We start from the raw sequence: 16,189 nt of genomic DNA on the forward strand, positions 1-16,189 counted from the left end.
ACATAGCCTTATCTACATGGTTTCTACCTAACCTCAATGGAGCATAATGTTGGTATGTCAATAGTATAACACAACATCATATTAATGGTTTCATAATTTCATAAATCATAATGTTTACTTGGTTTCACATCATTTGCATGCTTGCATGTTGTTTTGATACATGTTCTAATGTTGTCTTTTTATTTTAAAATGATTGGAGGCGTACAAGTTGAGCAAAGAAATACAATTGCATAGAAAATGAAGTCCAAAAGAGCATAAAAACACAAGTCGCGAGCGCACCTTGAAAAGTCGCGAGCGCGAGAAGCACACATGAGAGTCAGTGAGTTTACAGGCCAAATTCGCGAGCGCGCAATGAAAGTCGCGAGCGCGAAAAGCACCAAATGAGAGTCAGAGAGTTTACAGGCACAATTCGCGAGCGTGCAATGAAATTCGCGAGCGCGCGACGTGTTTTCCAGCCTGCGCAGTCTGTACTCTTTTGGTCATATCTCTCAATATATAACTCCGATTTGGGTGATTCAAAAACCCATGTAAAGCTAACATATAGAGGAACAAATAACTCTTCTATGAAACTTCCTAATTACATCATTAAATAGGGTCAAAATCAAGGTGAAATCACTGGTTCTTTTTCCAGCAAAACCTGTTTCAGCATAACTCAATATCTACTTCATTTGTTCAGTTCATCCCATGTTTTCTCACCATTTCCAGGCCTCTCACTCAACATTAAGCAATATATTGTCTCATTATCAACACACCACACAAGTTCTCATGCAAAGAAAATGGTAAATGCCAAGAGATATCAAACCTTCACTCCAAAAAGCTTGAGCTCTTCTTTAGCTTCCCTTTTCTACAATCTTTGAACTCACTTCTCCTATACATAAGAATTCTTATAAATTATCTACAATATAACTCAATTAGAGGTTGAATAACATAAAGCTTCAAGAAATTCTACTTACTTGGAGAAAATTGAGGTTGCCTTAATGCTTAACTACCATGAAAATGGATGGAGAAAGGAAGGGAAAGGAAGGAGATGAAGAAAATGAAGATAAAGATGAAAATGGGAAAGTGAAATGATTATCACGGGTAGGCCATCAAAATATCAAGGAATTTTTATGTGAAACTTACTAAATGGTACCTCAATTGTCAACAGGTTACAACTTAATACCCAAGCTTTATATTTTGATGCAAGCAAGTCATAAACTTTGATCTTTTTACTTCATGCAAATAAATCCACTTCTAATCCCATTCTACCCCAACCGGGTTTGGTTCAACCCGACTCAACTCACCTCTATGAAATGACTCGACTCTGTAGGATGTCACAGATTGAGCTGGTTTGGTCTGATTCAGGTTTGGTTCAGTCCAAATCATGGTTTTCAATTGGTTTTGGAATTTCCAACCGGTTTTTGGATCGGTTTAACACTATACGAATTATTAGTTTGCAATTAAATAATTAAATACATTTTCCAGGGTGTCAGTTTATTAAATTTAAATGAAAAATCTTTAAAAATAAAAATTCGAGTTGCTTCATTTTTTTCATTTAATTTTTTTTGTTTTCCTTTTCTGTTATTCTTTTCTCATTTTCTTGGCTTGATTAAAATTCATATATCTAATACAAAAAAAAAAAAAAATTTAATTAGCAATTTAGAATCCAAACTTAACATTAAATTCTTCTTTCACTATAAATGAATGGACCAGAAAGACCCTAATTCTACGTTGTCAACCCTAAAAAGAAAGTAATTAGGATCAAATCCAAAATATTAATTTTTTTGATACGTGTAAATTTTAAGTGTTTATCTAAAAGGCGAAAATGTGTATAAGTATCAAGTATTGTCAATTTCCAAAATTTTAAATATTTTTAGTTTAGAAAAAATTATTGAATTTTGAGGGTTTTCCATAGCTTGAAAGCTCTATTGTGTCCCCTTCATTGCCTCTTCCACTTACTTTTCCGACTGTAACTGTTTGGAGAGTTGTAAAAAATGGACTTCCACCAAACTCCTCAAAGAGAACCAGTGTATTGGTAGCATTGGGATCATTTTTCAGGAAAGATCGAGGAATATGATACCTACATATATATCAGAAGAGAGAGAGAGAGAAAGGCAGCAGAATGAAGACGACAATGGCGTATGATTTTTTGAGATTTATTTTTTTTAATTAAAAACAAAACGGTATGTTTTAGTTTAATTAATTGCTTGAGTTAAGCTAACTATAAAAGAGAGTGTAGGTCCCACGAAAATTGAACAAAATGAATTTAATTTGTAATTAAGATGTGATTATAATTAGTTTTTAAATTCAGTATATTAGGAGAAGAAAGTTTTTTTGAGTACAATTAAAATATAATTAGAAAAAAGAGAGAGTTACGAAGGAGTCAAGACACGTCCAATTAAAATATTTTTTTGTTGAATCCTCTTGCAAGAACTTCTCTTATGCTTGCATATTGAGAGATTTTGTTGTCCAATAAATTATTAAGCATTTACACGTATTGTTGTCTCCTAAAAGCATAGTTTTTGAATAAGCAGCTTCCTTCTTTCATATTATAAAAGCCTCTCTCTTTAGGAACAAGGGGAGATAGTAATATGAAGTGGTTGCAAATGAGTATATTGTTTGACTGATTATGAGTTTGCAATTGTATAGGTATTTGTTTTTAGGGGAAGGAGGAGCAATTATCATTTTAATTTCGAAATAGAAACAATAGTCAAACCTTTTTTTATCATTAGTTCAATAGCATGCAACACATGGATTAATAAACAAGACAACAGTATGAATATTTGGGTAACATTGTACATCTAGAAGAAGTTGCAAGGAAAATGCTGCAATTCTCGAACAACTAAAAATAACATACAGGTATTTTTTGGGGGGCTTATGTTTTCAATACATGAAGTATAAGATTATTATAATACATATATTTCAGGAAGCTAAAATATTAAAGACTGAAGTTAAATGTTACAATTTTTTTTTTTAGTTCAAAGGTTAAATTATATATTTGGCCAAATAATAATTAAATATAAATAACAATGAAAGAATTATTGACTTAGAGCGGGTTACTCAAAAGTCTAATTTTCTCATATAAAAAATGTTCAAACACAAAATTATACTTAATCAATCAATATATACAAAGAATAATGACATCAAACCAAATCATTAAAGCCAACAAAAAATAACTTATATCCATAAAAATTCTTAATTTTTTTATTATGAAAAAAATTATAATTTAACCATTTTCAAGAAATCTGAACGTAAAACAAAATTTATTTTTTTTACATGAGAAGCTCAATGGACGGCAGAGGGCAGCTCTCCCCTTCGAATAACATTCACCAAATTAGTAATGACTTTTGCGTTGGAGATGACTCGAACTCGAGACCAATCATACTAGATCTAATTGGCTAAAATTGAATAGAAATAAAACCCAATGAAATTAATGTATTGTGGAGGTAAGATAAATGTTTTACGTTTCTTTGTTTAGATTTTTTTTTAATGTGATTTTGAAGGTGTTTAGGCATGATTACATGTTAACTTAATCGGTATACGATAATAATGGAACACATTATAATTTTGAGCATTAAATTATAATTTATGGAAGAGTTATTATTGGTTTTTTTAAAGATATCAGATAGTATTATAATGGGATGGGATGGTGATTTGGTGACGAGAAAGTGTGAGAAAATGGGAGAGAATGAAAGAAAATGGAGAATCTAAAGACATTAATGTAGAAGAATCATACGAGCTAAAAGTACAACATTTACTATCATGGCGTTTTCTTTCCTTTTCCAATTATATATACATATATTTCATGAATGAAATGTTATCTCAGACCAAAATGTATAATAGATAAAAACAGCATCCCCATAAGTGAAGAAATTTACAACTTTAACCCATAACAGAAGAAGAAGAAGAAGAAGCAAAATCCTAGTTTTATTAAGATGTGTTGTGCTTGACTACTAAAATCCATGGTACCTTATTATTAAGTAGAGCTTGATAACTATCAGTTGCCATCCATTTTCCACTGTAAGTACCTCTCCACAATGTCCAACCCACAAAGCTCCTTCACAGTAGGCATGGTGGCAGGGACATCCACCTGAAATATCGAGCGCGAACTGTCTTGGCAACCCCATGAATCAAGCTGTTTCCGAGCTTCGCTTATAGCTGCTCTTGTAGCACAGTGAACTGAGGCTGCTAGGAGCAGTGGTGGCTCACCAGAAGCTGCATAAAGTCCAGGCATATATATTAACAAATAGAGAGGACAAAAGTTCTTTTCCATAGACTGGAAGTTTGACTATCTATTAATTTACAACCAATGTGATAGATGCGGTGCAAGTGCAAACTTGCAGAAGAGAGCCTTTTATAGGCAACAAAATTATAAGGAAAATTTTCAAGTCTTGCATGCCATCTTTTGAAATTTAAGCATGGAAATCATCTACCTTTTGAAGAGAGAACACGGTTTTGATGATGTCCACTGTTAATTATCTCTACGTTGAACTGCTTTGGTATGGTGTCTATTGTAGGTATCTTGTACGTCCATGTCCCTTTTGCATCTACTAATCCATCTGAGTTTGTTGTGTGTTCTTCAAGCATGAAAAATCCAATTCCTTGGACAAAAGCTCCTTCAATCTGTAAACATAATGGAAGTTGGAAAGCTACAGACATGAGAATTTGACTAATGACTTATAAAGATCAATATATATCGAGCCAACCTGTCCTAAATCCACAGCAGGGTTGAGACTTTGTCCGCAATCATATAAAATATCAGATCTCAAAATTGTTGTATGCCCTGTCAGAAGATCTACCTCTACCTGTGTCACCATGATAATATATCAAGTGCAAAATAATTTAGCTTTTGATAATTGTAACACTAATAGAGTCAATCACATCATCCTGATACAATTTTGAACGTGAAGATCTCCCAGATCTAGATTATATCAAGAAGCAGTAGAACTGCTACAGTTTCAAGTATTAAAGGAAGATGATGACAATGGTTTCGTGACACTTACCTCACTTGCTGCGGCACCGTAGTTTAAGTATTCCATGGAAGCAGACTCAGGGACAAAGTAAGAATTTGCTGATAAGTGCACAGCTTCCAAATATGCCTGCATTTTTATTGCAAGGATTAACCTCTCTCAAATGGGCATCATGCAAATGTCATATAATTTTACAAATTCAATAATGCGAAGGAAAGGTAAGGTCAAGTAACAATCTTTTGATAAAGTACGCATCGGATGATTTCTTCGAGTGATCTAGACTTTAGTCCAAAAGCGGTAAAGTAACAAATGAAGATGTTAAGCAAAATATTCTAGAAATGCAGAATTCTACCTGACTGATAAGTTTCTCCCATTTTATAGAATCCATTTGCGCCAGCAACCTTTCCTTCACAGCCATCAGTCTCTCAACCAGAACATTACAGCAAAGTCTAACTGCTTCACAGCTCGACTCAGATGTAGTGCTGCCACCAGTCAACCCCCCTTGAGTTAAACTCAAGGTATCAGATTGTATGACTCGAACTTTATCCAAGAGGTCTCCTGCTCCATCACATTTGATGGAACTAAGAGCAAAAGCAACCATCTGTTTTACCTTTGTCCAGAGGCCCTGGCCAATTTCAAGTCCTCCAACTTCAACAACAATAGACCCATCGTTTAGAATGCTCACTTTTCCAGCAGTTGGTCTTGTTCCGACTTCATACACTACAGGTATTCGAGAAATACCTCTTTTCTTCCACACATTTGACCTATTAAACTCTTTTATCAGCTCAGTCCTTTGTTCAAAGCTCGAACTTGTGGCTAACTTATTCCATATTGAAGTTAAAGTATATTCTAGAGGTTCTCCTGCGCTAAGATCATAGTATAACTTAAGGGTATTATACGTATGGAGATTTATGGCTCTAACAGAATCCGAACTGATAAAAAGAAAAGCCGCTACATTTTCAATTATAGCTTCTGCGATATATGATCCTTGCACGTCTCCAGGGGCCCGCATTGCTGATTTACTTACAACATTTGTTTTGCATACCTTTATATCAAAAGATAAAGCTCCCCAGTCATACTTTTTAAGTGAACTCACAATGGCTTTTGGCATCACTGGACTCACGTCCATAGATATGCCAGCATTGATTAATATATCAAGTTTTAAGGCAGTAATTTTTCCATTGGACTTGAATCCTACACTGTAAGTTATTTTCATAGGATGCCTTCCTCCTACCATTATCATATCAGTGTGGCGATTGAGATATAGCCTCACAGGACGTTGTAACTTGTGCGCTGCAAGTGCACAAACTGTAGCAACCTAAAACATTACATCCCATTGTAAGTACTTGCAACATGAATGTAAACAAATAGGCATGGAACCAGCACATCACTCATTAAATAATGCAAAGGACAGATACTAAAAGAAAAAAAAAAAGTTATGGATCAGAAGGTCCCCAAAACTAATAAGAAATTTTCGTCACAGAATTGATTTAATCATTGCCTTCAATTTCCCTACTCGACCTGATCATTGGCCTAAGTAGCAGTGCTAATTTTCACTGGTTCTGGGTTTTATAGTAAAATCTTTAGTAACGTGTATTTTTGTAATAACATTTTTGGTTTTCATTAAAAATAATAACTAAATATTGGAGTGGAATTGCCATTATCAAATGAAAAGTAACTTTACGGAAAACTATATGCTATAAGAGTTGAAAAATAAAACATATAAACTTAAGAGTTGTAGTACATAAATATGCTATAAAAATTGTGTGCATTAAAAATATATTAAAAAATTGGAAATACTCAAGGAAATTATGTTACAAGGTTATTAATGATTTACATAAAAATATTCCAAAACAAACACACAAGAGAGTTATATATGCGTGTGTGTGTGTGATTTCTACCTTTTTTTTTTTCTCTCCCATGTTTCCCTGGAATAAGAGGAGGGTAGAAGAGGGGATGAAAAATATCCCACCTTATGTGAATGTGATAATTGTTGCCACTCAAAAAGGATGCAAGCAGCAACTCCACCAATGTGCATTTTGTGTACGGTGGTTATGTATTTCTAATGGTAAAGTAAGATGCTGAGATATATATGTATGTACAGAAGGATACTCACAGGCATGGCTTTTAAGCCCTTTCCACCAAAACCTCCTCCAACCCTCCTTGTAAGCACACGCACATTGTGCTCAGGAACACCGAGACATTTTGCAATTGCAGTGTGTGCATATTCGGGGGCTTGATTAGAACTGTAAACCACCATGCAATTGTCTTCATCAGGGACAGCAAGAGCAGTTTGATTCTCCATATAGAAGTAATATTGTGAACCAAGTTTTATCTGGATGTCATAATTCAGTAGAGAGTTGGCAGTGAGCAGAATTCCAAAAACTGAAAGATGCTACTAGAAAGAAACTAATTGAGCCTTTCCAGGCTTGTAGTTTGGGAATGAAAAATACCTCGGCAGATAGAATCTTGTTATCTGCTTCAGCCATTCCCTTAGATACATCACCAATTTGTTTGGGGTAGATAATTGGCGGCACCTCAAAAATGCTAGATCTCTCAATAGCCTCTTCTACAGTCAGAATGGGTGGCTGTAGATTTTCCAGGTCATAATCTACCACAGCGAGCTTCGATGCTATATCTGCATTTCTTTGTGTATCTGCAAGCTAAGAAAATCATTTGACAGACTAGATTACGTAAAAACAGTTTTCATAGTGCATACAAAAATGATACTGCAATCAACAGAAATGAGGCGAATGTTGCTAAACAAGTGACGGCTGAAAAACATACCACGAATGCCAGAGGCTCTCCAGCATACTGAGTAAGCTCCTCAGCAAACAATGGTTCAGGACCAAATGCAAACACAGTGCCAATATTTTGCCCACCTTTTGGAATGTCTTTGAAAGAAATGACTGCAGTGACTCCATCTGGAAGAGATTCTGAATTGAACTTTATACTCTTTACCTTTGCAAAAGGCTTTGTGCTATAAATGAATGCTCCATGTAGACAATTTCTAGGAGAGGGAATGTCATCCACATATACAGCCTCACCTACAGAAGAAGTTAAACAAGTCAGTTTACTTACGAAGGGGACAATTTGGAAAGAATCCAAATTCACTTATGAGGCATAATTTTCAACAATGTAAACCTCAATAAGAAAATTTTTGGACCTGTATCAAGTCAATGGAGGTAAAACAGATGTAAATTTCATATGGAAGGAAACTCAATGGTCAAACTGCACTATGAAAATGAGAATACTAACCAGAAGCTTGAAGAAAAGCTCCAGTTTTTGCAATCGGCTTCCCAACAGGATCATACTGCTTGTTTAATTGGATCACCTGCTTGGATGATAACAGCAAAGAGGGGGATTTAACATGATCCAGCTTATCATGGTTCTCCTTTAATTTAATTTCCTCAGACATTGAAATATCATCGTGTCCATTCAGCAAACCCTTAGAGCCGATATTTCTTAAAGGGCCAAGAAAGTCAAAAAGAAAACTGACAGCCAAGCTTGACCTATATTCAGGATTTGGAGTCCCATGTTCAGGTACCACTGTAGCTCTAACTAATTTAATAGCTTCATATATAACACCAATGGTTAACAGCTTTCCAGTTAAAAATTCTTCAACTTTCCTTGCCCTAATGGCATGTTTGGTTCCGAAAGCACCAAAAGCCAACTGACAGCTATTCAACACAATTCCACCAGATGATTTTGAGCTGGAAACTTGAGCCAAGAAAGCAGCATTCAGATAAGCTAAAGCACTTCCTAAGGGCCTTGGTGCAGCTCGATAGGTTTCAAATATCAGATTACAATTTCTTTCACGAGATTTGTCCTTAATTACTTCAAAATTTGGAATTTTAACAGTTGAGAGAATGCTTTTGGAATCCAAGGGAGGCCTTTCTAAAAACTCCTCCAGAGTAAGCTTTTCATGCACCGGGCCACTTATTACATGAACATAGGAACCAGCTGCAAGAAGTATTGTGGCAATATCTGAAGGAAAACTTTTCCTCTGTGCCATCACCAAATTGCCCCCAATGCTGCCTGTATTTCTAACAAATTTGTTTGCAACTTTCTCCAGATGATCTGCCATTTTGTTGAAAACCATCTTACTTTCAGAGCTAAATTCACATTCACTTTTATTTAGTTCCCTCAAAGCTTCAATAACTTTGGAAATAGTCACAGTTGACCCAATTTCAATACCAGTCCCATCCCTCCTAATCGTTGAGAGCTCAGGAATATACCTGAGATCAATATATTTATCATAGTGTTCTACTTCCTTGTAATAACCCGTACCTGTATTCCCAACCACTAGTTTCATCTGGAATTCGGGGCCATTGCCAAAGGTTTTTAATAAGCTTTGGAGCTCCTCAAAGCTACAAGGTTGGTGCCAAGAGCATCTTTTAGAATCCAAAAGCAGGGGAAATTTAACTTCTGTTTTTAAAAATTCAGGGAAAGTGCAAATCTCTTGATTATATGGAGGCATCCTACCTATCTTTACTTCCTGCGGCTCTCCCTTTTTCCAAAAAGAATTAAGTCCCAAGTCCTCCATATCAACATCAGCTGCAAAACTTTTACATGCATCAGCAATGGGTCGATATCCGGTACATCGACACAGATTTCCTGCAATAGCTTTTTCAGCTTCATTGACTGTAAGCTTGGAGAACCCCGGAGAGGGCTCTGGTCTATCAGTTTTTTCAGCTTTAACAAGGGCTCCAAAGAAGGACATACACATTCCAGGAGTACAAAAGCCACATTGGGAAGCATGGAATCCACTGAACCTTTGGTGAATTGAGTGGAAACCATCTTTACTATTACCAAGGCCTTCACTTGTTGTGATTGAGGCTCCATTTATGCTGCAGAGGAGCGTAAGACATGAGCTCACCGTAAGATCCTCAACTTGGTCAAGCACTGGATTGTACTTGGAGAGCAAAACGACACAAGCACCACAACCACCTAAAATCATAAATTACAATTTAAAGCACATATTAAGAAACAGTAAGTGTTCTACAGTTCCTATTTATTCATTTAATCTACATTCTGACATAATCTTGGCACCAAGAAAACTCAAGGAAGAAAAAATAAAAAGAAAAAAAATATTATGCAATCAAAACAAGTATCTAGCAGATTACTTACCTAAGTTACATTAATAGTTTTTTCCTTTCATTCCTTTTCTAATTTTTCCCTCATCGGAGGGAAAACAGAATATTATTCATCTAGAGAAAAAATACACTCCATAACCTTTTGATGTCTCCCTTCCATTGATAAAGTTGCAATTCAATATTCTACTTTTATTTCTTCTTCAAATCCTTAGAATCTATGGCAACACCCCATAACTCTAACTTCCTACCAACAACGGGGAAGCTAAAATTTGGATTAAGGGAGGCAAAGTAATGATATTCTGTAAAAGAGATAAAATAAAATCATTTACATGTAGTTATTATTTTGACTTTTTAAAGTTAATTAGTTCTTTCTATAAGGTGGATTGCATGTTGAATATACTCATTATATATTATTTTTACTCATTTAATTTTTTATTTATATAATATTAAAGCTATCTATTTATTGCAAAGGATATCTAAATCTCTTACTAATTGGTTAAGTAATGAAAAAAATTATTATTAAAAATAAACCTCTTTAGAACTCAACATATAATAAAAAAAACAAATTACATTAAAAAAATACCAATTTAAAATCTCAAAAATTAGCTCGTTCTTTAACTGGAAAGGCTATGATTTTGACGTTGAAGGACAAAAAAAAAAAAAGACTAAATCCAATTTCTTTTTATCAACCACACTAGCTGAGGAACGAAGATACCAAAAGCTGTTGACAACTTGTGAGTTATGTGACTTTCATCGTGTATTACGATGAATCTATCTTGGCATTGTATTCAGCTGCATAACTATGTTGGTAAGAATCTGGACGTAGCAGCCATTATTCAAATTTAATTAATAATTATATTAATAATTATGTTTATACAATAAGAGCCCATATATTTTAACACTCTCTCTGAAGCCCTTAAGTGACAATTGGGCCACTTGACAAGGATACTATGGTCCGGCCCACACAACAACTTCCTAGACTATAATACAATGTTAAAAACCTAAGTTTAGTTAAATTAATTAATAATTATATTAAAAATTGACACATATCTTCCTAAAATATCCTTTTTTGGGTGAACCGTCTTCAAGGAACTCTTATCAACACATACCCTTATATTTCTCATTGATTGCCACGTGGCCCCCTTATCAACGTCCAAATTGAGCAGCCGTAGTTACTTTATATCTAATTATCTATTACACTGTATTATTCCATTTCTGTCATTTTCGTGGAAATTCTTTTGCTAAGAAGCTTGCTTGGCGTTTGTTGTGTATTAAATTGAAGTAAAAACCAAAAGTCCGGCTGAGCAAAATCATCGAACCAAACCCAATCTGTTCGGTTCGGTTTTCAATATTCAGTATACTTTTACTCAAAACTGAAATAGAGGTCGAACCAAGGACCTATGGAAGTCGGGGTGACCCCGTCCCCATGTGCAACGCAACAGTGTCCTTTCAAAATAGTTCAACTCAATTTTACAAAGATCATGTTCTGCGATAATATTTTAGAAAGCTTTGTTAAAACGTAAAACGCTACGGGGATATAGCGTTTTATAAAAGTTAACATAGATAACGTTTAGCTTTTAGTATTAAAAGAAAAACTACTTCTTTTTATAACAAGCTATTAGCGGATGAAAAGCTATTCAAACAGCGCTACCAAACCAATTAATTTTACCGAATAGACTAAAAATCTAATTAGTTAGGAATAAAACCAAAACGATTCTATAAAAAGCTGATTCCATTCTCACAATGATTTCGACCCGATTCTAATTCATCTATAGTGAAATTTGATTTTGATTTGATTCTACCTTGAGCTTTTGCCTGTCAAAATGGTGAGTCAAATTTCAAGACAAGAATTGAAGGACCTGAACCATTGAAACATTAAAATTAAAATTGAATTATCTCAAAGTTCGATCTAATTCAGTTTAGAAATTCTATTCAATTCAATTTCATTTAGCATAATTCAAAAAAAAAAAAACTTTAATTACTAATAGATTAGACATTAGAACATTAAAAAAAAAAAAAAAGAAAAATGAAATATATTTATAGGCAAATAAAGAAAATAACGAAGTAATGAAGTCTTACACATGAACTTGTATTATACAGAGGAAGAAGAAGATAGAGTACCTTCACCGCAACCGAGCTTGACGCTTTTGAAACTAGTCTGTGTACGCAGGAATTCAAGCAAAGTCGTAGAAGGATCAACACTAGAAAGCTCAAATCTCTTTCCATTAACAGCAAAAACCAAACTGTTCTTATTTCCAGTTTCTCTTTCTTCTTCCATTTCAGTCGAGCCAAACAAAGAAGAAGAAGAAAAGTTGCATTGAGCCTATCTCTTCACAAATATATAAACGACGAGAGAAAACTACAGTGGAACACAGAGAGCCAAAGAAGATGTCACAGACACTTTTGTTCGCTTTGAACTATTTTGTTTCTTTATACAAAAAAAAAAAGGATTAAATAAATAAATCAACACTACATTATTGAAATTGTTGAAACATTCAAATCGAACGCAGTGCAGGACGTGGTATTTGTAATTTTATATGGAAAAGAAAGAAAAAGGTTCTTCAATGGCGGACAAAACTTATGCACGTCATTGTCGTTGATTAATTTCAATTCGTCAAATCCATAATTTTCAGCTGGCAGCTAAGCTTTTGGGCTGAACAAATATTAAACATTCAAGGATAATACTGAATAGGAGTTTACAAACGTTTCCGTACCGTTAGGCGTCCAAAGGAAATTTTTCGTGCAATATAAGTGTTTATAATTTAGCATAATTAATTATTTAATCCCATATTTTAAAAAATGTATATGCATTTCCTTCAATTATTAGTTGTTTGTTTTTAATTTTTATTTATTAAAAACATGAAGCATATTTTAGTTTTTGGTTGCTTCTTTGTTTCAAAATTTTTTTTCCTAAATTTTTTTTTCTTTTAGTTTATGATGTGAAAAACTCTTCCAATTATCAAATATCTCCCAGATTAAGTCATTAAAGAATTTAGTTAATAATAAAAATTTTAAAAATCTAAATTTGAGAAAAAAATGATTAAAAATATTTTACACTGTAATTTTTAAATTTCAAAATAACTATTGATTTTTTTAAAAAAAAAAGGAATAACTATTGATATTATGTATACGATCAATCAAATAAAAATATAATATCTAAATATTATGACAAAAATAATACTAAATGACATTAGATTTATATAGATAAAGAAAAGAGTAATAAATTTAAAAATAATACTAAAATAGAGAAGAGATAGGAAAAAAGGCAAAGAATTTTAATAGAGATAAACCTATCTGCTTGTATATTTTTATATATAAATGAAATTAGATTTGTATAAATAGAAAAAAGAAATAATAATAATTTTATGATAAAAATGAAAAAAAGGAAGAATATAGAATTCAAAATAAAAAAAGACAGTTACGTGATGAGTACTGTCAAACATGCAATACTATTATTAATATGAAAGTGGTTGCCTAACCGAACAAATTTGTAAGTTAATGGAGAGGGATTTGTGCAGCCAAGAATGCTATTTCTTCAGGTTTTCAGTGGAGAATTGGAGATGGTCAATTAGTAAATGTCTGGACTGAGCCGTGGCTACTGAGGGATAACCAATTTCGAGTTAACTTGCCTATTCTTCCTGGTTTTGATCATATAACGGCTTCAGACCTTATTTTGACACAAGGGGAACGTGCTTGGAACTTACCTCTGATACATGGTCTTTTTAGTCCTTCAATTGCTGAACTTATTACTTTTATTCCTTTAGCTACAAATATTCAGGAAGACACCCTCATATGGCACTGGACAGACTCAGGGGTATATTCTGTGAAATCAGGATACAAAGTAGTAGTTTCTCAACATGTGGATGTTGAAGATGATCTGCGGTCAGGTTTTTGGACAGCTCTCTGGTCTCTGAAAATTCCGCCGAAAGTGAGGCACTTCCTTTGGAGGTGTTGCCGAGACATTCTGCCAGTTAAAACAACTTTGGAAAGAAGGGGAATAGAGCTTGATACAGGATGCGATTACTGTGGTGCAGCTGAAACGTTAGCTCACCCTCTTGTTGCGTGCCCAAAAGCAAGATTTTGTTGGCAGTTTTTTGGTGTTCAGCTTAATATTGGTAATTTTCCAAATTTCTTACAGATGTTCGAACATTTACACAGGGTGTGGGAGAGTGAATTTTTCGAGAGTTTCATTATGGGTCTATGGAGTATTTGGCTGAGCCGTAATGAGCTAAAATGGAACCAAGTGGACGAAGGACTCTATCACATGGTTACTCGAGCTAGAAGAATGCTAGCATCTTGGAAGAAAGCCCAGATGACGTTGTCAGGTTCGGATACAGGCTGAGGTGCTCCTGCAGGTAGTCAATGGTTCCCGCCACCTACTGGCACTTTTAAAATAAACTTTGATGCTGCTCTTCTTCCCTCTATCGGCCATGGAGTTGTTGGTGCTGTAATCTCAAACTGTCATGGCGGGTTTGTATCAGCAGCAACGTCTTCATTGCAAGGCTGTTCTTCTCCAGCAGTAGCAGAAGCTCAAGCGCTAAGAAAGGTATTATCCTGGGTACTGTCACGTCATCCTAATTTGACGATTCAGGTTGAGACCGATTGTCTGTAAGTCTATCATGCTATGAAGAGTTCTACCCCCAACTGGTCTGAGTTTGGAGTTGTCATCTTTGAATGTAAGCTACTCTTAGTCCAATTGCTTAATGTCACTTTGGCTTGAATTAGAAGACAAGCAAATGATATAGCTCATGTGTTAGCTAAATCGGTTCCTAGTGAGGCTTGTTTTCAAACTTGGGATAGTATTCCCACTTGTATTGCTCATTTTTTTGATTAAAAATATGAACCATCATTCAAATGTCAAAAAAAAAAAAAAAAAAAAAATTTGTAAGTTAATGCAAGGACCTATAGGATTAATTGCATGTATTAACTTAAACTTTGAAATTTGCGAAGCCTTTTACAGACAAAAAAATAAATTGTTGATGCATATATTCTTTTGTTGCTTAGGTCAGGCCTGCCTGAGATAAAAAATGGTGGCTGCAATTTTTGTTTTTAGTTTACTTTTTTTTTTTTTACACAGTTTTATTTAGTTTTTATTTATAAAAACAATTTTAGTTACTATATATATATATATATATAAGCAAATAAGGTTCCCCAATTTTCATAAAATTATCTTTTGTTGCCATTGAATTACTTATATTATTAATTTTAATTTTAAGTTATTTAATTTTATATATGTTTTTAAATTTTAGTTTTGAATTTGATTTCATTCTATGAATGTATAAAATTCACGTAAATGTATATTTCAATTGTTTGTTATAGATTATTTAATTAAAATTTAACAAATACATGATGTTTTATTTATTCAAAGAGATGGATTTAATATTATAATTCATGATTCTATTTTAATAGTTCTTAAAAAATAATATGAAATTGAATTAATTGAATTTCAAAATTACAATAACATATTTTAAATTTTAAATTTTAAATACTATAATAGTTGTTTTCATTGTAATTTCAAATTTATAAATTTAAGAAATTTTTTTCTATTGAAAGTCATTATGTATATTAAAAAATCTGTATTATTTTTAAAAATATAAAGATGTAAATAGTTAATTACCCAAATCATAGGGACTAGAATTAATTTTTTTAATCAATAACATGTAAAATTATACTCTCATTAGGAAATGAAGGGCCGAAATAACATAGCGGGCTCTACAATGATAACTTGACATAACGGAGATAATATCTCCACTTTATCAAGAATATAACTGAGATAACATCTCCGCTCTCTTAGTTATATAGAAGACCTTATAAACAATAAAAAGATCATATAACGGAGACATTATTTTGCAATTCACCACGTAATATTAATTAAATGATAAAAATAAAAATTACTATTCAAAAATTTGTGAAAAAAGATAAATGATGTTATAGCAATTTAAATTTGTTATTTCTTGTGTTTCCTCGTAAAAATGATAACCATTTGAAATTGTTATTTCTCATATTTCCTCATAAAAATGATAAAGGTGCATGCAAGATTTGGTGTAAGATGACGTGCTTCCTTACGTTTTGGAAGACAGATGCAAAGGAAAAATCAAACTCTAGAGTGCCTTTTGACTTGTTACTGTATTGATTCGGGTCAAA

The 16,189-nt window shown here is 33.5% G+C and overlaps 1 protein-coding gene across 1 annotated transcript; it reads right to left on the reverse strand.

Annotated features, from left to right (window-relative positions):
- Nucleotides 1-3,712: 3,712 nt before the first annotated feature.
- Nucleotides 3,713-12,546, reverse strand: LOC119369324 (indole-3-acetaldehyde oxidase). The gene is made up of 10 exons (XM_089726420.1): nucleotides 12,167-12,546; nucleotides 8,208-9,899; nucleotides 7,737-7,996; nucleotides 7,403-7,612; nucleotides 7,066-7,284; nucleotides 5,302-6,267; nucleotides 4,983-5,078; nucleotides 4,686-4,784; nucleotides 4,413-4,602; nucleotides 3,713-4,194 (listed from the first exon to the last, which is right to left on the reverse strand). The coding sequence occupies exons 1-10, from the start codon at nucleotides 12,321-12,323 to the stop codon at nucleotides 3,977-3,979; spliced, it is 4,107 nt and encodes a 1,368-aa protein (XP_089582546.1). The 5' UTR covers nucleotides 12,324-12,546; the 3' UTR covers nucleotides 3,713-3,976.
- Nucleotides 12,547-16,189: the final 3,643 nt, after the last annotated feature.

This window comes from Jatropha curcas, chromosome 1 (assembly GCF_041381405.1).
Source record: "Jatropha curcas cultivar XTBG-Jc1 chromosome 1, XTBG_Jcur_1.0, whole genome shotgun sequence".
NCBI classification, from domain to species: domain Eukaryota; kingdom Viridiplantae; phylum Streptophyta; class Magnoliopsida; order Malpighiales; family Euphorbiaceae; genus Jatropha; species Jatropha curcas.

Coding starts and splice junctions, on each gene's coding strand:
- LOC119369324 (XM_089726420.1), bottom strand. CDS start 12,323: ATGGAAGAAGAAAGAGAAACTGGAAATAAGAACAGTTTGGTTTTTGCT. Junction 9,900..12,166: donor CAAGCTCGGTTGCGGTGAAG/GTACTCTATCTT, acceptor TTATGATTTTAG/GTGGTTGTGGTGCTTGTGTC. Junction 4,603..4,685: donor CTGCTGTGGATTTAGGACAG/GTTGGCTCGATA, acceptor TTATGTTTACAG/ATTGAAGGAGCTTTTGTCCA.